Source organism: Pezoporus wallicus, unplaced genomic scaffold, assembly GCF_028554395.1.
Source record: "Pezoporus wallicus isolate ANWC-B61680 ecotype Strahan unplaced genomic scaffold, APGP_CSIRO_Pwel_v1 scaffold_7383, whole genome shotgun sequence".
In the NCBI taxonomy this organism is placed as follows: Eukaryota; Metazoa; Chordata; class Aves; order Psittaciformes; family Psittacidae; genus Pezoporus; species Pezoporus wallicus.
In genome coordinates this window covers 1,253,850-1,278,447 of record NW_026636323.1, presented here as the reverse complement: position 1 = coordinate 1,278,447, position 24,598 = coordinate 1,253,850, and the positions used below count along the sequence as shown (strand labels likewise).

The window sequence follows — 24,598 nt, the reverse complement described above, 5'->3', positions numbered from 1 at the left end:
ATCACCCAAGGCCTCGTCCAACCTGGTCTTGAACACTGCCAGGGATGGAGCATTCACAGCCTCCCTGGGCAACCTACTCCAGTGCCTCACCACCCTAACAGGAAAGAATTTCTTCCTTATATCCAATCTAAACTTCCCCTGTTTAAGTTTTAACCCGTTACCCCTTGTCCTATCACTACAGTCTCTAATGAAGAGTCCCTCTTCAGCATTCCTATAGGCCCCCTTCAGATACTGGAAGGCTGCTATGAGGTCTCCATGCAGCCTTCTCTTCTCCAGGCTGAACAGCCCCAACTTCCTCAGCCTGTCTTCATACGGGAGGTGCTCCAGTCCCCTGATCATCCTCGTGGACTTGTTCCAACAGTTCTATGTCCTTTTTTCTTTATTAATTATTTTTATTTATTTATTTTATTTATTAATTTTTTTTGTTAATGAAATATGATCCACAACCTGCTTTAAACAGGTTCCTAACAATAGAAAAGCAAAAAATACTGAGAAGGAGCATACTCAAAGATGACCCAAGGCTGTTTGGAAATGACTGTGTAAATTTGTGATGCCTTCTTTTAAAATAATCTTTGAAATAGCAAAATCTTGGATCAGATTCTCCTGGAAGGCATGCTAAGGCACATGAAAAACAACAAGGTGCTTGGTGACAGCCAGCATGGCTTCACTAAGGGGCAATCCTGCCTGACCAATTTGGTGGCCTTCTATGATGGGGCTACAGAACTGATGGATAGGGGTAGAGCAGTTGATGTCATCTACCTGGACTTGTGCAAAGCGTTTGACACTGTCCCACATAACATCCTTGTTATAAATTATAACATGTTGGATGTTATACATAAAGGATGTTATAATTATAAAGTAACTAAAAAAAAAAATAAATAAATAAATAAAAATAATTAATAAAAAAAAACAGGACATAGAACTGTTGGAACAAGTCCACAAGGATGACCAGGGGACTGAAGCACCTCCCATATGAAGACAGGCTGAGAAAGTTGGGGTGTCCCTGCCCATGGCAGGGGGGTTGGGACTAGATGATCTTAAGGTCCTTTCCAACCCTAATTATTCTATGATTCTAACAAGAAAGAATATTAGCAGTTGTGAGAGAAGACGAATAAAAAGTCAGAGCCTGCCATTAGGAACTCTAAAAGGCAATTAACTCCCGGAAACTTAAGCTGTTAGTACGCTTTTAACTGCAGACAGAAGGTGGCAGACACGCTGTGAGGCTTTTATTCACTCACTGCTGCGACTACTCACGTTAGAGGAATAGAGCTGGGTACTAACTAGGGTGTTTTGCCCCGGAGCTATTTATCCCCTTTCTTTCTGGCTCAAAGACAGGAGGTGCCGGCAGCCGGGTCTCTCCCCGTCACCCGGAAGCAGCCCGCCGATCCGGCGTCAGCCCCTTCTCATTGCGTGACCGCCCCCGGTTGCCCTCAGGCACTTTCCTCCCTCCCCGTTAACCCGCCTCGGCTGTCGGACAACCCCGCTCTAACTGAAGGGGACCGGGTGCGTCAACCCGCTGCCACCGCCCCGTGCTCCTGTCCCCTGAAGGGAAAGGGAGCCCGAGCCACTCTAGTTCTGCCCCAGGGCGCCAAGGTTTAAAGCGACAGCGGGGAGCTTCGGTGCGGGGGGGGGGGGGGGGGGGGGGGGGGGGCAGGGGGGCGGCAGAGCGCTCCCGCTTTCGGCAGAGGTGTGCTTCTCCGCTGTGGGCAAGCAGCACCGCCCTCCTCAAGGCACGGCGCCCGCGGTGGCTGCCGGCAAAGCGATCGCGCCTCCCGCTTCCCCGTTCTCCCCACTCCCGCACACCCAGAGCTCTCCCCCGGTCCCCCTACCACCCTCTCCTCAGCAACCTGCTGAGGGCCACGCTAGAGACGAAGAGGCTGTCTCGCTGTAGCTTGCAAGATTGGCAAGCAGTTCTGTCCAATCGCGTCTGGCGGGCTCGCCCCCCGCGGCTGCCTACTGGCAGCTTGTAGGCGCAGGGCGGGTCTTCGCAGCTCGCGGAGCTCCCCTCCGGAGCGGAGCGCGCTCTACTCAGAGGGCCGCGTGTGCGTGACGGGAGTACCTGTGGACTGGCCGCGCCGGTGGCGGGAGCGGGGCTGCGACTCGGCACCTTTGGGAGCTCCCAGCGGTTCGCTGTGCCCACAGCAATGATGCAGGCTCTCCCCGCCGCGCTGCGGCGGCTGCTGGCCGGCTTGCTGCTGCTGACCATCTGCGTCTGGGTCGGGTTGTCGGAGCCGCCGCCAGGCAGTGCCGCAGTCGCCTTGCCCTGGGCGCCGGAGGCGGACCCCGTCGTGGTGGCCAACCGCGGGCTGCGGGTGCCCCTGGGCCGTTCTGCCTGGCTGGACCCCACGCGGGACCTGGTGCTGCAGGTGCAGCCAGGTGACCGGTGCCACCTCACCGTGCTGGACGAGGACCCGCTGTGGCAGCGCCCGGGCCGGCTGAGACCCCGGCGCTTCCCCTGCGACTTCGGGGCCCGTGAGGTACAGTACTCCCACCTGGGCGGCCGCAGCCCTCCGCGGGACCGCGTCCGCCTGCAGTTGCGCTACGACTCGCCGAGCCGCTCCCTGGTGCTGCCCCTGGTGCTGGAGGTGGAGGTGCTCTTCACCCAGCTGGAGATCGTCACCCGCAACCTGCCCCTCATCGTGGAGCGCCTGCGGGGCACCAGCAACCCGCTGGACGCCCGCAGCCTGGAGTTCGCCTTCGAGCCGGGCCGGCAGCGCTGCCGGGTGGGCCTGCTGCCGCCGCTGGCCGGGCTGCCCCGCTACGGAGAGATCCTCAACTACCCCCAGGCGGAGGTTCCGCCGGAGGCGGCCGCCGCGGGTGAGGAACCGGCGGCGGGCGGCCCCGTTCCCGCCTCGATGTGGGACTGCGAGGAGTTCCTGCGCCTGGGGCTGCGTTACCTCCACACGGCAGCTGGCGGCTCTCCCAACCGTGACCTGGTGCCGCTGGTGGCAGAGCTGCGGGAGGCGGCAGGTGGTGGGGCACTGCTGAAGCGTGAGTACTTCCAGGTGCTGGTGCGGATCCAGGCCGGGACTGAGAATGTGGCCCCCAGACCCAGCTTCTTTGCCATGCTCATGATGGAGGTTGACCAGTTTGTCCTCACTGCACTCACACCTGACATGCTGGCAGCTGAGGATGCTGAGTCACCACCAGACCTGTTGATCTTCAACATCACCTCTCCCTTTGGCCCTGGCCAGGGCCACATGGTCAGCACAGATGACAGGAGCCTGCCAGTTTTTTCTTTCAGTCAGAGAGATGTGAGGGAGCTACGCATTGCCTACCAGCCCCCCATGGAGGACTCGGATCAGGAACGGCTCTTTGAGCTTGAGCTGGAGGTATTGGACCCAGAGGGTGCTGCCTCAGAGCCCTTCACCTTTGTGATTGTGGTGAAGCCCATGAACACCCTGGCACCTGTGGTGACCCGCAACACTGGCCTTGTGCTCTATGAGGGGCAGTCACGGCCTCTTTCAGGCCCTGGTCCAAACCCCAATTTGGTGATCAGTGATGAGGATGACCTTGAGCAGGTGCAGGTGAGTGTGGTGGCAGGGCTGAGGCATGGCCACCTCACTCTCCTGGAGGACACTGCAGCACCTGCAGCCCCTCGTAAGCACTTCACAGTGGCTGAGCTGGCAGCAGGCCAGGTCATTTACCAGCATGACGGCAGTGAGTCTCCACTCAATGACAACTTGGTGCTGCGGCTGGAGGATGGTGGATCTCGCCATCGTGTTGAGTTCCTTTTCCCTATTACCCTGGTGCCCACTGATGACCAGCCACCCCTACTCAATGCTAACACAGGGCTGGCCATGGCTGAGGGTGAAACAATGCCCATCACCGCCCGTGCTCTTAGTGCCACTGACATTGACTCTCAGGATGCCATCCTGCTCTTCACAGTGGAGTCTGGCCCCACTGCAGGGCAGCTTCTCCTCCGTCAAGCACAACCACCTCCTGGCTGGGAAGAGGAGGAAGAAGATGAGGGATTTTCTTGGAGGAGGGTGCCAGGTTTAGGGGGGAGCTCTATAATCTATGAAAAGACAGTGAGAGAGTGGCTGCAGCAGGACATTACTGAAGGGCGTCTCTATTACCACCACTTGGGGCCTCACAGCCCTGGCCCTGGGGTTGTATTGGACCAGTTCATATTTAGAGTTCAGGATGACAATGACCCACCCAACCGCTCTGGACCACAGACTTTTGTGATCCGGGTTCAACCCATAGACAGATTAGCCCCTGAACTGCATAGCAGCAGCAGCCTGCACTTAATAGTTGCAGAGCAGCAGGTGACCCCCCTGCGGAGGAAGCACTTGTGTTACACAGATCAGGATTCAGGGGATCGTGAACTCCGCTACACAGTAACTCAGCCCCCCACTGACACTGACACTAACCATCCGCCAGATGGATATGGAGCCCGCCTTGGAGCCCTAGTGCTGACTGAGGATCACTCTGTGGAAGTTACCCACTTTACCCAAGCCCAGATCAATCATCACAAGATCTCATACCGTCCCCCACAGGAAGAACTGGGGGTGGCTCCTCATTTGATTCAGTTTCAGTATCAAGTGCAAGATGCAGCTGGCAATGCAGCTGAAGGGACTTTCACCATCTATCTGCAACCTGTGGATAACCAGCCTCCTGAAATCATTAATACTGGCTTCACTTTGCCTGAGGGAGGCAGCCATGTCCTTAGTCCAACTGAGCTGAATGCCAGTGACACGGACACTGAACTTACCCATCTCAGATTTATCCTGACCCAGGCGCCCCGTTATGGCCAGTTGCAACTTTCTGGATACAGTTTGATTCCAGGAGGTGTCTTTGGCCTGGATGATATCAGACAAGGGAGGGTGGTGTATGTGCACGGTGGAGCTGAGACCAACAGTGATACCTGTAGGCTTGATGTGAGTGATGGGGTTCATTTTGTGCCCATCACACTGAAAATGAACGTGCACCCAGTTGATGATGAGGTTCCTACACTACGGTTGCCCCCAGGCACTCTTGGTTCCTACCTGGATGTGCTGGAGAATGGTGCTGCAGAAATCACTGCTAATGTCATTCAGGGCACAGATGAGGATACAGATGACCTAATGCTGACTTTCATTGTAGAGGATCCTCCTCAACATGGAAACATCCTGGTCCAAGGAGTACCTGCAGAGAGATTTTCCCAGAGGGATCTGCTGGATGGTGTTGTGGTATATGCTCACACTGGTGGTGAAATAGGCCTTCTGCCCAAAGTAGATACCTTCAATCTTACCTTGTCTGACCTGTCTGAGAAGTGGAACGTCAGGGGCAATGTTGTTCAAGGAGTTTCGGTCTTGGTGACCATTCTTCCTGTTGACACTCAAGCCCCAGAGGTTTTTGTAGGAGAGCAGCTCATGGTAACAGAAGGTGACAAACGGGTCATTACTCCTGCTCACCTCAGGGCTGAAGATGTGGATACTCCTAATGATGATATACTTTGCACCATTGTTGCTCAGCCTGCATCTGGGTACGTAGAGAACATATCTCCAGCCCCAGGATCTGAAAAATCCAGAGCAGGTGTAGCTATAAGTGCTTTTACCTTGAAAGACCTCCGTCAAGGACATATTTTTTATGTCCAAAGTATACATAAGGGTGTTGAGCCTGTTGAAGACAGATTTGCTTTCCGCTGTTCTGATGGCATTAACTTTTCTGCAAAGCGTTTTTTCCCCATTGTTATTATGCCAGTCAATGATGAAGAGCCTGAAATATTTGTGCGAGAGTTTGTTGTGATGGAAGGCATGAGCCTGGTTGTTGATACTCCTATTCTCAATGCAGCTGATGCAGACATCCCTGCTGATGAATTAATGTTTGCAGTCGTCAGGCTTCCTAGGCATGGCCACATTGTGAACCAGCTGGTGAATAGAACTGTCCTAGTGGAGAGCTTCAGTTTGGATCAGATAACAGAGAGCTCCAACATACTCTATGAACATGATGACTCTGAGACAAAGGAGGACAGTTTTGAGGTGACACTCACAGATGGTAAATATACCATTAGGAAAACAGTACTCATCATGATTATTCCTGTAGATGATGAGACACCCAGAATGGCCATCAATGATGGTTTGGAGATTGAAATAGGAGAAACTAGAACTATTCATAACAGAATATTGAAGGCTACTGACCTGGATTCTGAAGACAAAACCTTGACATACATTATAAGATATGGGCCAGGACAAGGCCTCCTGCAGAAAATCAAGCCTTCAGGTGGAGTTGAGAATATCACCCTGGGGATGAATTTCACCCAAGATGAAGTGGATAGAAACTTAATTCAATATATGCATTTTGGCCAAGGAGGAGTTCGTGATCTTATCAAGTTTGATGTGACAGATGGAATAAATCCACTCATTGACCGCTACTTTTATGTCACGATAGGTAGCATTGATATTGTCTTCCCAGATGTAGTCAGCAAAGGGGTTTCTTTGAAAGAAGGAGGGAAGGTAACCCTAACTACTGATTTGCTTAGCACCAGTGACCTGAATAGTCCAGATGAGAACTTAGTTTTCACTATTACCAGAGCACCTGTTCGTGGTCATCTTGAATGCACAGATCAGCCTGGGGTACCTATCTCAACTTTTACTCAACTCTTATTAGCAGGCAATAAAGTCTATTACATTCACACTTCAGAAGATGAGGTGAAAATGGACAGCTTTGAGTTTGAGGTGACTGATGGCTATAACCCTGTATTTCGTACTTTCAGGATTTCTATCAGCGATGTGGACAATAAGAAACCTGTCGTCACAATCAACGACCTGGTGGTGAGTGAAAATGAATGCAAACTGATAACCCCATTTGAACTGACTGCAGAAGACAGAGATACACCTGATGCATTGCTAAAATTTATCATCACTCAAATACCAGTTCACGGTCAGATCGTGTTCAATAACTCCAAACCCGTCACCAGCTTCACTAAGCAAGATCTAAACGAAAATCTAATCAGCTACAAACATGATGGCACAGAATCAGTTGAGGATAGCTTCTCTTTCACTGTTACAGACAGCACTCATACTGATTTCTATGTCTTCCCCAACACTGTGTTTGAAACAAGGAAACCTCAGACTATGAAGATTCGAATAATGGCTGTGGACAACAGTGTACCTCAAATTGTAATAAATAAGGGTGCTCAGACTCTCCGTGCTCTGGCCACAGGTCACATCGGGTTTCTGATTACCAACAAAGTGCTCAAAGTGGAAGACAGGGACAGTTTACATGTTACTCTTAAGATCAGAATCACAGAGGGTCCACGCCATGGCTTCCTGATCCATCTGGGGAAAGGCAACCATAGCATCAGCCAGTTCACCCAAGGTATTACAATACTCCATGCTTTCTATAGATTGCTGGAAATGTTTTCATGCTAAACTCTAATAATTGATGGGAAAAACTTTTCAATAGTGAGCTTATTTATAATGGCTGCATTATTTTTCAGTTCTGTTTATTAGTTATTGTACCTGTGACAGCTTTAAACAGGAAAGAGTGTCTGCTGGATAAACATCAAATAAGGAGCATCTTTGTTTAGGAAAGCTTACAGCCCAAAGAACTGTGGTTTAGACTTTTTATCGATAGAATTTTGGATAACAGAATTGGGCTGCATGTGGTTTCAGATCTTTAGAGTCTGTGTGCCTTGTTTAAACAGTTTTATTTAGGGAATGCGGTGGGACTGGCCAAGTTATTATTAACTAACGGTCATACCACAGCGAGGATATCAGTTGCTATACAGTCTGAATGCAGTTAACTGTAAAAGCAAAATCACTTCCCAAACATGGGGAAATAATGTATTACAAGTGCATTTGTTGACTTAATTACACAAATCTTAACCACAAAGTGTTTGTGGTAAATTAAAAGGTAATGTAAATGTTTTAAATTTATATCAGTGCTCCTTTGTATATGGAACTAAAATACTGAGTGGTATAAGTAGGATGAAAACAACATGTGCTGTATGTTCTAAAATAAAGCCTCAACACAAAGATATAATGTAACTCTAATTGAAAAGAGAACATTAGCTATTCTCCAGAGAATTTTCCATGTTACTTTGCAACAAGTTAATAGCAGGTTGATTAACAGTGAAATAAGGTTTCTTGGAGGCTTCTGCAGCTGTGGAGAGAGCAAACAGCAGAACAGTATGAGGACTCAAAACTAAAGGTGCCCAGACAGGCTGGCCTGTGTAGGTGGTAAGGCTGGAGATGAATACTTGTAGTTGACTGTATTTTTTCACAGAGCCCATACCAGTATGTATTCCATGTTACAGTCTTGGCTGTAGTGATGTCCTTGTCAGATACACCAAACCTTGCGAACAGGCATGATGAACTTCTGAATGGCTGGACTGCTGTAAGTTTTGCAGCATTAATGCTATGAAGAGGATGAGAAGGGACCAAACAATGTCTAAACTTTGGGAACCACCAAGGTTCCTTAAGTGTAAGGCTTCAGTAGGGAACTGCAGGTAGTATTAAGAGTGTTGTCAGAATATGTGAAAAACAGAAGAGAATGGGAGCGAGCAAATAAGCAGATTATCACTTTTTCAGTGGGTTTTCTCTTACATTGGAGGATGTAGAATTATTATTATTGAGTGGATGGTCCTTGAAAGCAGACCACTGCATAGCACAGTGATATTCCTATTTTTTTTTTTTTTTTTTTTTGAAAGGGGGTCTCTCAGTAGAGGTACATGTTCCATTCTCTTTTTTGCCATGTGGCACCACTGAGGCTTTCAGTTGGCAGTCTGACTATGTGTCAGGCTCACTGGTCTCCACACAGGGTGTCTTAATATTCTGGGTATGCCTGAGCTGGATGAGAAGCTTGCAACCCTTAGGAAAGGAATGGTTTGAAAGCTAGTGAGGATCTCTATAAAGTGATACAGCTTCACAGGTCCTCTGACAGTACTGGCACAAGCGCTCTAATTAATGCTGAACTGAAGAGTGTTTTTAAGAAGTACACATTTCTTCAGTAATTTTGTCCTTTGGTCTCTATAAGCAAATACCTCCCGAGCATCTGTGTTATTTCTGTGAAATCTGTCTTCAACTTCCTGAATGCTTATGCTATACTAAGACAAATAATTAACTAACATTTAAGGCAGAAGTGAACAAGACCCTTTTTTGTAATATCCTTAATGATACTCATCCGCTTACAACCATTGCATATAAATCAGATTTTGTAGTCAGTCATGATTAATAGTATTGATTTTGGGATGCACCTATATTAGGACTTGCTGTTACACACTTGCTTTTTTTTGTTTTGATCTCCCAAGTTTTTAGGGGTTTCATCCTGCCACGTGGGGCAACCTCTTACAAAATGCTGAACAGCTCTAGTTTCATAAACATTGTTACAGTCCTCCAATTTATGTTGGAAGAGACCTCTGAAAGTTGTTTGATCCAGCCCCTACTCAAAACTTGGCAACTTTGGAGTTGGATGAAGCTGTTAAGGGTCACATGCAGGTGAATTCTGAAAGCTACTCAATAGCTGGGGAAGTCCATCCTAATACTTTTCCATCTCACATTCCCTGGGTTTGGGCTTGTGGTTGTACGAACAGGCAGCCGAATCATAGAATCATAGAACAGTCAGGGTTGGAAAGGACCTTAAGATCATCTAGTTCCAACCCCCCTGCCATGGGCAGGGACACTTTGAGTTAGGTTAACATTGATGAAATAAGATCCATTGTGTGCAAGCAGCTTGAGCAGTCTGGTTTTTCAGATTTGCCGTAGTGGAAAGAGTGGGCAGAGTGATTGTGTAGTAAACAGCTTTCTGCTTCATGCTTGAGATTGCTTTTCAGTATCTGTCCACAAAACATTATCAAGTGCTAGGAAGGAAGTCATCCTAGATTTGCAAGATGAGCTAAAAGCCTCCAGTCAAAATGTGGTTGTGCAGAATGTAGTATGTCCATGCGATTTTTTGTGTAGTTTGTTCAGGAACAATCAGTCTGGGTCTTCCTAATTAGCATGCATTAAATACTTATGCCACAAGTACAGTAGAAAATCTTTTGCTTCTGAGACTCCTAGAGTTAATTGGGATTGGTCAAAGGGGGTATTAGAGTGTGGAAGGATTAACTTCTTGATAAAAGGTCCCCAAATACTTCAAATAGTTGGTGCTTTTTATTTATTTTTATTTAATTGTTGAAATAATCTGAATGAGAAAGAGGCAGGCAAATGACAGTAACAAAATAAAATACTCTTAAAATATGTTAAGCAGTTCCTGAGATTATTCAATTCCTATCTGTCATTTCATGTTACATCTGAAAGCAGCAGTGTTAATTATTTCTTTGTGCTTTGTAGTTAGTAAATGCAGAGAAAGCTTAAAGAAAAATGCTTGCCACATGGTAATTTCTTGTCTAATGCTGTCCTAGAACAAAGCAAACATACAAAGGATATTCTATGCATAATTGTACTGCAGTTGTCTCTGCAAGTCAGGGCTGGAATTTCCTCATAGCAGATATCCATTAAGATTAGATAATTTGTTTAAAAGTGAAGAGAGTCTGCTAAGGAACTGGCAAGTCTTTCACATTTGAAAAATTTAGTGGTATATAACAGATAGCTGATGTTTGTATGATGTTTTGAATGTATAAAGTGTGACGGACTGCTGAGCACTGTTTTGTGACTCCCAGGTCCCATGTGGGTAAGTTTGTGAGTAAGGGCCAGGTCACATCCCAGAGTTGTGCAGGTGTGCTGAGGAGCCGGGAAGAAATAGTGGAGAGTAAGCCTCTGCCTTGGCAATAATACAGCTTGGTCAATGTCTCAGCACTCATGTAGACTCCTGAGGCCAAAAATATCTAAATGGCTGCTTCAGCCAAATATGCAAAACTTTGCAAACAGTGATTTTATTCAGCATTCACCTTGATAATACTTTTTTTCTTGTTTTTCAGGCAGTTGTTTTCAGGGAGATGAGTGAATTATGTTGCAAAGTGCATTTGTTTCTTAAAGAATATGTGTAACCTTTAATAACCACATCAGTTTTGCAGGTTTTTCAAACAGGAAATCAGTGCCTTGATCCAGCGGAGATAAAATTATTTTTTTGATAGGAATTATGTTGGATGGATTTCAAAATTATGCTGGAAAATTTCAGTATCATATCAATATTTAGCAGGCACTGTAGTTATACAGCAATGAATTGTGCTTACAACTAGGCAAGCTCTAATATAACTTGTATAACCCGAATCAACCGTGGAAGGAAAGTGTAGAATTGCTCAAGTGACTGTGAACGTGTTCTTAGTGAACAGAAAATAGGTCATTCCTTTGAAATTCTTTTGACAAAATTTAGGTGTTTGGATGCCAAGTGGCTTTTTCTGATGTGGTGGTCCTGGTCTGCCAAACACTGGCTCAAGAGCGTTGAGCCAATATATCTTTATATGTATTGGAACCATAGATTTTGAGAAGGCTGCCCTCATCGGCAGAGCTGAGCACTTGTATGTTTGCAGGATGAAAGATTTATTTGCTCCGCTGACATGAAGAGGTATTTGTTGGCATCCTCTTTATAGCCCTGTGAATTTTTGATCTTTAACTGAAACATTTATGGAAGAGATTCTTCAGGGACATGTATTTGCTGATAATGCTCTTAACTTGTTTGCCCTGGAAGATGTCTGGCTGCTTTTGGAACTCAAGATTTTGAGGAGCTCTGACAAAAGTGCTTTTAGCTTCTTTTTACTAATGCATATGCCCTAACATGAGAGGAGAACTTGGATGGTACTTGAGTTCCACTTTAATGCTATTAATTTATAGCACTTTTTCTTTAAAAAACTATCAGACATGGATTTTTTCCGACAGCAGTCTTTCAAAGAAAATGTCAAAAAGTATTTTTTATGTATTACATGTTTCTTATCACTGTTCAAGGAAACCAGAAAGCACAATATTAAGAAATACTTTTTTACCTTTTACATACTTTTTTATGCAACTGATTATTCAGAATTGTGCATTGAATTGCTTCTTACTGAAGTCTTATCTGTCTACTTACATTGCATCTATTTGAATTCCTAAATCAGCCAATCACTGTGTCTGAGCACTATTTATGGCAGTTCATATAGATTATATGTCATATCCTTTGAAAACATGCTGATAGGAGGGATGGTCTGGTGGAGAGGGCATTTTTGTGGGGGACTAAAGACACTGAGAGCTCTCTTCTGCAGAATGTGTAAAGATATCCTATCCTAGGGGTAGAAAACATGCCAGAAGTAATCTAGTTTGGGGGTGGGGAAGTAGGGTGGTATGAGTGTGAACTAATTTGTCTTGCCTCTTGAATGAAGGGTAGAACTTCACATAGAAAATAGCCTGGGGTTTGCTCCTGTTTCAGCCACAGGTTTTATGTGGTCTCTACAGTACTACTCGGGATGAAGAATGACAGGATCAGTATCTTAGAGGACGTACACCTCTATTTACGAAAATACATCACTAAATTATGACATAGATCTGACTGTTGAGCCCACGTTTTTACACTTCCTTTCAGTTGCTTTTGTAAATACATCATGAAAGAGGGCACTGGGGAGGGGGAAGTAAAGGGAGGAAGAACAAATGGTATCCGTAAAACTTCAACACTGTTAATACTGAAATTCCTGAGCTCTGCTGGAAATCTTGACTTCTCTCTGTTGAAGATAAACAATTTAATACATGTTTGGTTTTTTTTTTAAACTAAAAACAGTTTCATGCCTTCAACATTTAAAATAAAATCTGTTTTTTTCCTCACGCTTTCTAGCTGATATTGATGACATGAAGATATGCTATGTTTTACGAGGGGGTGACAATGCCACCAGTGACATTTTTCATTTCATGGTTGAAGACGGAGGTGAGTACCTATAAGATCTGTGCTTTTGCTGCTCTTGAAAGAGAAGGAACTTAAGTATACTTTGGGAGTTTAAAAACATTGAATTTAATTGAGGAAAGTCCATGTTACATCCTGGAATGTTATTTTTGTTATGAATTTCTTATATTTTGAAGAATTTCTGGTGATTACAGAGGCCTGTTGATAAAATGGTAATTGCATCTAATGAAAAAACACTCAGCCTATTCTAGTGAGAAAGTGACATTCTAGAAGCTCACACAGATACCTGGGATCTCTGTATTTTTACTTTTGTATTCCTTGTCCAGGCTCTTGACGCGTAATTTCTCATAAGCCTTTTATCTTGAGATACTTCCTAAACTTTGATTTGCATGTATAGGTGCCTACACCTTTAAAGGTTCCAGGTAAGAGGCTATTCATGTGAATGCTTTGTCTAATGTACATATTTCATAGAAGTCAAGTTTAGACTCTACCTACTTAACAGGATCTTTAATGGTTTGTCAAAGATCTTTGTCAGGTGACTTATGAGAATTCTCCTACTGTTATTTTGTAGGATTGTGGAGTATGAACAAGGAAAGAATAAAACCAAATTGAAAATACTGGCATATACTCACTTAAGGAAAAATATATGTAGGGGTTTTTATTGTTGTTGTTTTTAAAGAACAACAGAAAAGAACAGTTTAAGGAGCTAAAACCCCACATTAACAGGCCTATTTTTTCCATCCAAAGTCTGTACTTAATGTGGATATTCCTGAGTGTAGATATTCCTCTGTGTGGTAACAGGTGGCAATATTATGTTATTTTAATACCTTTTTTAATATGTGATATATAGCTGTCTGAGTAATTGGAAATTAGTTTTATTAGTTGATTTAATAATAAACTTCTTAGAAAAAATGTTTCAAGTTAGTTTATTGTCGGCTTGTGTGCTGAGCTTCTGTTAGTGTTTCATAAGAAGCACACCTAATCAACAGTATTATGATCAGTGAACAGGGATTTGTCCTGTCTGTCACAGATTGAATAGTTTTGTCACCATCTACCGTTGCTGGGAGTGGGATATTAAAGCATGTTCTCCTTATAATTTTTTTGGACAAGAGCAGAAGAGAGAGTTCTTCTAGGGACTCCTGAGAATGTCTTTGCAAATCTTTGTTTCATTAGAGAAGTAGTGAGATAACAGTTTGTAACACTTGACTTACTTTCCTTAAATGTTTTATTTTAACCAAGATATAGGTTAGAGAAATTTAAAGCTAAGTAAAGGTAATGGATCACAAGGTGCTATGTTTTCTTAGTAATAACATAATTTTCTCATGGCAGGTGTCACGAAATGGTGACATTCATGATTTTCTGTTGTTCTTCTAGTAGGTGAACAAATACTCAGTCTTGATGTTTCAAGGTTTCATGTGATGGGAATAATAGAAGCTGAAGAAAGTTTGTTCTTTGTGAACTGATTAACGTCAGTTCTTAAAATTGAGTTGTTCCTTGAGAACCCAATATTTGTGAGACTTCTCTCCATGCTATTTGAACACTTTCTAGTGGCAAATGTGTATGTAGAGCAAATTGCACTTAATATATTCTGACTTCATACCAAGAAATTTGTCTTTCATTGGAAAGCTTACCTGCCACATCTGCTTCTGCTTGGCAGAGTTGTAACAGCCTGTCCATTGTAACAGCATGCTGTTTTTTGTAATGCAAAGAACCTTTGCAATAACAAGGTGCTTGCTGATTTTTTTAGAGCCTTTGGAACTTGCAATGTTATCATTTTGCAGACTACTTAGCTAGATGGTCTTTGCTTTCCTGAGGCTAACTGTTGACACTGTGAAAAATGAGCTGTATTGCATTACAGAGTATTTCTGATTTTCTGCTTGACTGAAGGTGGTAAAACTGCATTTAAAGGGATGAAATTATGATCAAAACATTAATATGAGCTCAAATTTCCTAGCATTGTCTTTAGCAATGGGTGAAAAATCCAGCAATATAATCTAGCTATATTTCCACCCTCTTCAGAAAGAAATCAAAGCTAGTGTTTTTCAGCTCAGGTGTATTTGGGCAGAATTTCAGTGGTATCAGGACTATTGTTTTTGTGGTTTTAAGTCTGATCATAATAGGAGATTGCACGCAAGATCTGACAGAAAGATGCAGCATAGACTACCAACATCCACAGTAGAATGGCACTCTTCAGACCTCTGTCTTGTGTATTGGGAACTTTGCAGTAGTTACAAGTTTGTAATGGCTTACCACGCAGTGCCTCATGCTGTAAATGAGATAAGTGGGCACTTAAGCTGAAGAATTGTTCCATAATCCATAAGTGATCCTGTTGAAATCAAAATTAAGAGGGGTTTCACAATGTGATTCCATTAATGAATATGTGTTCATATTATTCAGCTGAAGTTATTTCCAACCAGTAAAAAACAAACAAAGAAAAAAAAACAAACCAACCCAAAGTACCCACTTATTTTATATCTTCCAGTCTTCTCATGCCTTAGAGAGGGGCAAATGCAACACCAGTCCCTGCTGTCTTCAAATAACATGAATTAGAATGTTGATTTTGCCCTATACCTCTAGTGTTGCCTGCAAAATACTTTTTTTTGTTTTTGGAATATTTGTTCATTGCCTATGAACTGCAAATAGGAGAAGAAGAGCATGGCTTTATCTCCATCTTCGGATACTCATTATACTGCCACTCTTGTAGGCCTCTTCTGTGGAATCACAGAATCATAGGATGATTTGGGTTGGAAAGGACCCTATGATCATCTAGTTCCAACCCCCATGCCATAGGCTTGGACGCCTTGCCCCAGACCATGTCACCTAAGGCTCTGTCCAACCTGGCCTTGAACACTGCCAGGGATGGAGCATTTACCATGTCTTTGGGCAAGCTGTTCCAGTGCCTCACCACCCTCACAGTAAAAAACTTCTTCCTCATATCTAACATAAACTTCTGTTTTAGTTTAAGCCCATTACCCCTTGTCCTATCACTACAGTCCCTGATTAAGAGTCCTTCTCCAGCACCCTTGTAGGCCGCCTTCAGATATTGGAAGGCTTCTAGAATATATAATATATATGATATATGATGATAGTCTAATTGGGGCCCAAGTCTGTTATCTCAGGCAATTGCCTGAAGATCAAGCTCAAAGAGTCATCAAACTGCATGGTGTGTATTTTGTTGTGGATCTAGAATTTTGTTTATTTTCTTATATGTAGATAGCATTTATGGTAAGCAAGTTAGGGCAACAGCCTACGAGGTGGGTAACATGAAAAGAAGCAAGTCAGTGCTCTGCCAGCTCTTGGCCCCTTGCCTGCTTGGTTTCTCACCATGGGAGTGAGTGTGCCATGCTGTGTACCAACCAACCAAATCATGAGCTGGGAAAGCATCGAATATGGTACTGGGACAAACTTGTTTACTTACTGGCCAAGGGAGAAGACTGCAGTCTAGACAAATGGAGAATAGCTCAGGGATTACAGCTGCCTTATGGTAACTTGCTGATTATAATTAAAGAGAATAGAAATGGGCTCAATACAAAGAGAAAGGAAGGCCATTTAAGAATAAAAGAAAGCACTTAGAACTGTAATTAACAAGTGAAAGCATATGCCTGCTGTATTCAAACCAAAATTGGAGATTTCACCAGATATACTGGTTGAGGTTTTAAACTCTGAGAGAGCCTTACTTTCAGGATCAGCATATGTATGGCTGTAGTACTTTTCTGGCTTTGAATGTCATATTTCATAAGAGTAATTAAAAGGTGAAATAAAGTGAACACAATTAAGCTGTTTATCACACAAATAATTTTTAAAGGTAGAAATGTTTTTTATTCCTCATGTTAAGGGATTTTGCCTCAAGATGACTCACTATAAAGTTGGGCGAGCTCTTGCATTTTTGTCATTCTTAGAACAAGAAGACACTATAGAATACTTGATGCTGCTGAGTTAGCTGTGTAATGTTTTGAAAGAAACTATTAACTTTTTGAAATTAACTATTTGAAACTTCATATTAACAATCTGCTTTCTTTATGTTTTGATTTTTGATCTTAAAATAATCCTGTGGAGATCTGTTGATACTGAAAAAGTGTTATGAGTCCATTTTAGCAAAACCTTGAAGAAAGTGTGGGATTTTCTTTTTCAGAAAGTTTGCAAAATCACATCAATAGAATCTCTTTCCTCAGAAGTGGACTCCACATTCCATTAACAAGGTGAAGAAAAAAAACATGCTTAGCAAGTGCAAGCATGTGATGCTGGTGAATCCTGATGTTTATATTGCTAACTTCTTAATGCAGTGGTCAGTAAAGGAACCAATACTATCAGAAGGCAGGGAAAATGGGATTTTTTTTTTTTTCCCCAGTGGCAAAGTAAAAAAAAACCCAAGGAAATCCAGGCTGATAGTTGAACTCCTGTGTATATTTATGATATGTAAATTTGTATATTATTGAGAAACTCACTAGACTGAAGAAAAAATCCAGCTGAAAATGATTTGGCCTTTTAATTAGTGAAAGGCTCACAGAATAACTTAAATCTGATAAACTTAATGAGAAGCTGCAATGTGTGTGGCCACCTTGTATTACAGAAAGCTTGAGGAAACTGGATATGTATGGCACTGCCAAATATATGCATAGAGTCGGTGCTTCAGCTATGCAAAATAGCATTAATCTGTGTGGAATGAAAGTTGACACAGAAATCAGCTCCAGTGTGTTAAGCTCTTGTGCCTGCTTCAGAAAACTGCATGCTACAATTTCATGCTTCATCCCTTGTGGTTTTTTTGAGGCATTTTTACTGCTTACATGAGAAACTAGCACTGAAAATGCAGTTAAAACTGAAGTCCGTCATTTACCTTCACTTTATGCTTTGCTTGGCTAAGATTTTTTTTAATGTCACTGTAGTAAGTCCTAATAATTGAATAATAATATGCATCCAAATGCACATTTGTCCGGTCTGTAGGAGGTATTTTCTCATGAATTGTGCTGCTTCAAATAACGTGAAACTGGTTGAACTGGTTTAAGGCAAATTTTTGGCCAGATTCTGCTGATTATATAGAGTAAAACAAACACACCCAAAAGCCAGCACTAACATGAAACCCCAGCGCAAACCCCATACCTCCAGAGTCAATATCAGAGTCCAGTATATTCCTTTGCCCAGCAATGGGTAGTGGGACTGGGGTAGGAGGTACTAGAGCAGTGTGCTGAATACCAGTTAAAAAAAGAAGAGCTTCTGTGCAAAGGATTGTTCTATTTTCATTTTTCTTCACACAAGAAAAATGGTTGTATTCAGGTGTTAGGGATAACTCTGAAATGTTCGAGTTCAGATTGTGTAAAGTCAGTGAAGGAATGTTTATCTCTTCTAAATAGTGATCTGCCCCCAGATATTTTTAAAATACAACCTTGCTTTTGACTTACTTGTTGCTTGGCTAATACTCTTATCCCAGTAGTCTGCCTTGCTTATTCTTCCTTCTCCCCTGTCTGTCTTCTGAAGCTTGGGAAACTGTCAACCAGGGTTGCAGCACCCATGGAACAAATTTGGTATGTGTTTCAGTATTTTTCTATTACAAGAGGCTGGCCCCATATTTATAGTGTTTTGCATTGGAGTCAGTTTTACTAAATTTTCCAGTTTCGAGGAGAAAAATGAGATAAGACTTAAAAACCCCCAAAATAATAAAAAAATTGTGTAATAAGGAAACATATTTCCTGTTCAACCTAAATTTGAACCATAATCTGTCCCTCCCTTACCTAACTGCCTTCTCTGCTCCAGTGCTTAACTGGAGTCCTCCAAACTGCTTCTTTAGGACTGCTAAGTGGTATCTTGCAGTATAGTGCCTCAAGGGTAGAATGCTTTCAAAGGGGAAGTAATGACAGATTCTCATGCCTGGTTTAGGAATGTGAGGATCACTAGGGAAGGAAAGAAACAGGATTTTGTTTTTTTTTTCCCCAGGTTATTTGGGCAGCTTTTCTGAGTTAAAGCCAAAGTGTTGCAAAGCCAAGTCTCACTGAAACTGGTGATTTACATCATTAGCTAAATCTCATTTAAATTTTTCATTACAGATCCCTAAATGCCTGCATTTTCCTGCACTAACATTTGGTTAAATCCCCACTGAAGCAAGAATCTTTGAAAAACAATTCCCTGATGTTAGCCTTTAAACCTAATTTCTGGGAAACATCATAGACTTTTCCCAAATATTTTTTTTTTTGCAATAGATTATGTTAAAGAGGCACTGTTCTACTGCTTAGAGAAAACTTCGAGTAAGTTTGTGAAATATAATTATTTCATCTGTCATCCTTCATTTTACTAAAAAAAAATATATATTTTTATGAATTTCACCATTTATTCATTTCTGAGAGAACAATATTACACTCCTGAGTATAATCATTAAATGATAACAGTTGTCAGTGCTGCTTTTCAAAGCCATAACACTGATGTATTTTCCTGGTGAGCTGTAATAATAGTGTAGGAACAGACATTTTGGACTTGATATGTGATGGTTCTTAAAGAAGCAGACTGCTAAAATATCATTGGGAATTATTTGCCGCATCCTTGTTTGACCTCACATATGGTATTTGGGCACACTAGTCTTGGCAAGAAACATCAGCTACATTTATCTTTGGCTTAAAAATGAGGGCATCACATGTTGACGGTACTTTTGCCATCATTTGCCAAGTACTGTATTGGATTCTGGTTTGTTGCCAGGCTTGTTGCTGCTGTTTTGATGTACTCTAGATTGGTGCCCAAACAATTTTTCATATGTCAAACTTCTTACTGTAAGTATTGTCAGGGGATTTAAATAGTAGTTTGACACTACAGTTTATAAAATCCCCCAAGCAAACTGAACAAAAAAAAAGCCTTTCAAAATAAACCTTTCTGTAAATAAAACAGACATTGTTGTATGTGGCTGCAAGGTCACAGCAAAGTTAATGTCTGTTAATGTATACAGGAGCAAGAGGTGATTATAGGGGACCTATAGAAAGTCTAGTACAAGCCATACTAATCTCAGTGGAAAGACTTTCAGTGTCTTTTGTACCAGTTCTATTTGTTTCTTTGTACTAGCATTTTAGACTGGCTACTGGAAATTATTGAATTTTCCATTTCTAACTTGCATATCACCTTATCCTCTAAATATGTCCATAGAAAAGGTCAGCTTTATCTAGATAAAACAAAATGGTTTCTGGAGAGGAAAAAAAGTAGTTGTTTAATTTGGCAAGAGAATTTTTGTTTCTTCTAAATCATTTGGGTGTAATGGTGATTTTAATGGTCCCGAAAGTAAAGCTTTTCTCTGCTCCTGAATTCATTTTTTTTAACAAAAGCAAAACAGCATAATTGAAGAGGGTGGATTTAGGTACTAGGGATCAGGAAAGGATCTAATTGCCTTTTATATAGAAGTTAGGGTACTTTGTCCAAATGTGAAAGTCTTGGATGTAATTCCTTCCTTCATTTGAACCCTCCTTCATTGTTCCCTCACTTATATTCTAGTTAGTTTTGTATTAATTTTCTGTTTGCTGTCCATGTATGCAAGTTCTTAATTACTCTTTGGAATATAGCCTGGAGTGCAATGTTCCACTTTCCAGCTAAGTACTGTTATCAACAAATCCTGTCTCATTTTTTGTGTGGGTTCCTCCTCCCTTCTTTCCTGTATATTTCTCCTTTTCTGCTAATACTTTTCATGTTCCGCAGAGTAAGATGGCTAGAACAGGCCAGTTAAGAGCAATATGTTCCAGAGTAACACTTAGGCCGATGGTTTAGATCAGGGTTAGGGCAGGGAGGTTTTGATTCCAATTCTCTTAGAGTCAGAGCCAATAGTCTTGTCTTCCATGCAGAAAAAACACCCTGACTACTGTATTGGTTTGATAGAAAGGAAATGTCTCCAACATCATAGATATTTTTCTACTTTTAAGCTGAGATCACTTGCTGAATAATCAAACTTTTACAGAACAGTGTATTCACAATAAAATTCACCAGCTCAGCACCTGGAGCTGAATCCTGCTTGCTTTACCAAGCTGAATAGTGTCATTGATTTTATTTGACCTGGCCAGGTGAGAGGCAAGGAAGATAATGCTTAAGATAGCCCAGTAAGTACTTAGCAGCCCTTTTTTTACTTAAAAATAATCCATAATTTAGCTTTCATATTCTTATGATACAAAGTCAGGTGCCGCTAGCAGCAAAAGAGGCATGACTGAGTAGTAAAATTAGCACAAAATGCAAGAAATAAAGAGATTAAGAGGACACACTAGGTATTGAGATCTTTCAGGAGTAACACTGATTGCCAGTGACATGAGAACCTGCAGAATGACACTAATTCCTAAAGTGAGCTATAATAAGTGTGTGAAATTATATTGGTTGTTGGTTGCAAATATTTTTGATTTGGACAGACTAAGGAGGGCTAGAGAAGAATGAAACGAGAGAAGGGACCCTGGCTGCTGTCAAAGAACCCTGGTTGCAGGGTTTGTTTTCCCTACCTGTTTACACAGAGGGGTTCTAAAGAGCCCTGAAGATGAGTTTAACATTTATCACTTCAGTTGCCAATTAACTGTAAAGTCTCTAGAATTCCCATAAAGGATCATCTGATCAGTGTATAAAATATATCTGGGAAGTTCCTAGATTTCTTTAAAAATTAGACTACTGTTTATACAAGAGGGATAAATACTTCTGAAACAAACTACAGATATGTGAAAACCAGTACTCTAACAAGAAAAGTTAGTGAGTCTTTACCTATGGAAATATATTAGGAATAAAGTTAAATTAGAAATGGAGGAAATATAATGATGGCATATATTGTAATAAAATTTTTGCAATTTGTGCTTCTTAATTTACAACATTCTTGCTATTGTAAGATTCTGTTTGCCTTGCTAAATCTTAGAATATAAGGACCACTCTTGCCCCATTAACCTCTGTATACTTTCTGGAAAAATGAAGATATTTGTTTTATTTCATAAGCCCAAATTGTGTTTGGATGCTGTTCAAATTTTCCCTGATATTATATGTCCTGTTCTTTATAATTGGCACTGCAGTATGCTAGGGAGTGTTTTGATTGTCTAGAGCTTGATGGTGGTGATGAAAAGATTGAGTGTTTATGGGTAAGAATCAGAGAGAAGGCTAACAAGGCAGATATCATGGTGGGAGTCTGTTATAGAACATCCAACCAGAATGAAGTGGCAGACAAAATATTCTATAAGCACCTGGGAGAAGTCTCACAATCTCCACCCTTTGTTTTCTTTGGGATTTCGTCTTAGTGGATGTCTTCTGGAGATAACATCAGAGAGGGAACAGTCTAGGAGATTCCTGGAGTGTGTGGTAGATAACTTCCTGATACAGTTGCAGAGTGAGACAAGGGAAGGCATCCCACTGGATCTGTTGTTTGTGAACAGAGAAGGACTTATGGATGATGTGATGGTTGGAGGCCGACTTGGACGTAGTGATCATAAAATGGATGATAATAAAGTAATGGTAATAAAGGAGACAGGCAACAAAGGCTTTATTTATCTCTACAACTACCTGAAAGGAGGTTGTAAGGAGGTGGACATCGGCCTCTTCTCCCAAGTAGCAAGTGATAGGACAGGAGGAAATGGCCTCAAGTTGCACATGGAGGGATTTAGATTGGCTATTAGGAGAAATTTCTTCACCAAAAGGGTTGTCAAGCACTGGAAGAGGCTGCCCAGGGAAGTGGTGGAGTCACCATGCCTGGAGGTATTTGAAAGATGTGTAGATGTGGTGCTTAGGGACATAGCTTAGTGGTGGATTTGGCAGTGCTAGGTTAAGGGTTGGAATTGATGATCTTAAAGGTCTTTTCCAACCTAAGCAATTATATAAGTCTGTGAAGTTCAGAACCAGGAATAATACAAGAAGAGTAAAAATCCTGTTAAATTAATCAGTTAATTTGACTTGTATTTATTTTTGTTTGTGTTTGGCCAACATGAGAATTTCTAAAGTCAGAATGTTGTGGCTTGTTTTCTCTGGGTTTTTTTCATTTAATCTTTTGCAAATTTATCTAATTAGTTTTTGGTTTTAGAGTAGAATTTCATTTAGCAGTAGACCCTTAGGAAGCTTTTTGAAAAGACAGAATATATCTTTTTTTTTTTTTTTCCCTTTCTGAAGAAGGATTTTAGCTTGTTTAAGTTCAAGTCATTAGTAAAACATTAATTGAGCCAGTTTGATACAGCGCTGCCCTGAATGTTTGCCAGGATTTCAATCTCAGTAACTTTTAACTTAAGTACCAGTGTAGCACTTCTGTCACTCTGCTCTATAATGTGCATTTTCTTCAAGGCTGTAGGAATGCTGTTACCACACACCTTGCTGCCTCTTTAAAGCTTTGTAGTTAGGGTATAACACAATAATTAGAGAGGGAATTGTAAGGATGCCTTTAAAGAAATACTTGAAGCCTAATTCAAAGCCCAGTGCCTCCAGTGAGGCTTTTTGTGCCTAGAGGTTTGTGGTTTGATCCTGCGTTAGTGAAATCTGTGAGCATATTTTTTTTCACTTAGTACTACGATGTTGGAGAGCAGGTCATGCAAGATAAGATTTTCATAAATAAAAGCATGCTAGTATTCTCTGCCCCTAAAACTATTTTACCTTAAAAAGCTTTTAATTTAGGACCCTCAAAGTATTTGATTTCTTATTTTGATGCCTCCTCTTAGGCAGAGCTTGTGAGCTCAAAGTCTGAGACACTGTAACCAGTTTAAAACCCACTGCACTACTTCGTGTAGTATTTTAAGACCTTCCTGGGCTTTGTGCTGAATTAATTCCCTGTCTACACTCTTTAATCTCAGTAATGCCCTTTTAAGATGACTTATCATTACAGTAGAGAATTTGTAGTACAGTGTGCTCAAATACATCCTTCCTGAGGGAACAACTGAGTCTTTTGGGCAGAGAGCCTAATGAATAGGAAAATAGTAATTACCAAGTTGTTTTTTCCTTTTCCTTTTCTTTTCTTTCTTTTTTTTTTTTTTTTCTGGCAGATACACAAGAGCATCACTCTCAGCTTTCTCATCAGGGACAGGTCATGCATTTAAGATCCAAACTGCAGAATTTATCTGGTGGGACCTTTGAGTGAGATTATGTCCTGGATTCATCTTAATCAAGTGGAGGTCCCTAAAGTGCTAGATTTTTAGCCATAATCAATTTAGGTTCCTTCCATAACCAGTAACAAAATGAGAGACACCTTGAGGATGAGTAGATTTAGATGTGGCACAGGAGTGATTGCTCTGAATTCTAGTCCAGTTTTGCCCTTCACTTTTCATGTGTACTTAAAATTGCATAAAACGTACTAAGCGGGGCAGCCCTGGCAAGATTTACAGGTCAGTTGGTGAAGTGGGCATTTTCTAGCTTGTTGACTGATTTGGGCATTATGCTAAACAAATGAAACTTCATGAGATTGCCAGCTCACTTTTACTTACATAAGTCACTGCATACTGTATTCACTGCTGATATTTGTGAACAATTTCCTCTGCTGCCCAAGGAAGCTTAAATAGATTCCTACACATCTGCTGTAGCCTTTAGGCTATAGGAAATGTGAGGTGAATTCCTCTCAGTGAAGCAGAGTAATTTTGTGTGGAATGAATAACTTCACTATCGAGCACAGATCAAGCTTCGTGTCCCACTGCACCGAAACCAGGTCCTTTTGGGCTGCTCCTCAACTCGTGAGTTCTGTGCTCTATCCAGCGGTGGAAAAGCCTCTTCTATTCCTTCATAATTTTTGCGTATGTGAAAGCCTAACTCCCTATTTATCCTGGACCCTAGGAGTTTCTGCTTATGCCTGTATGGGGTTTGTCCAGTTATGTTTTCAGTTCTCTGCCCTCCATCTCCATCCAATCAAACTTTTTTCCTTCCCCTTGGTTGTATCATAGCTTGGTTGTATCAAGAACCATTGACAACTTAATCAGAT

The 24,598-nt window shown here is 41.9% G+C and overlaps 1 protein-coding gene across 3 annotated transcripts in view; it reads left to right on the top strand.

Moving 5' to 3' along the window:
- The first annotated feature begins 2,126 nt into the window (after positions 1-2,126).
- Positions 2,127-24,598, top strand: part of FREM2 (FRAS1 related extracellular matrix 2) — a 121,006-nt gene continuing 98,534 nt past the window's right edge. For all 3 annotated transcript variants that reach the window (XM_057399986.1, XM_057399987.1, XM_057399988.1), the window contains exons 1-2: positions 2,127-7,305; positions 12,667-12,756. In XM_057399986.1, the coding sequence (XP_057255969.1) occupies positions 2,145-7,305; positions 12,667-12,756 (5,251 nt within the window). In that variant the 5' untranslated portion in view covers positions 2,127-2,144. The remainder of the gene's footprint in view (positions 7,306-12,666; positions 12,757-24,598) is intronic.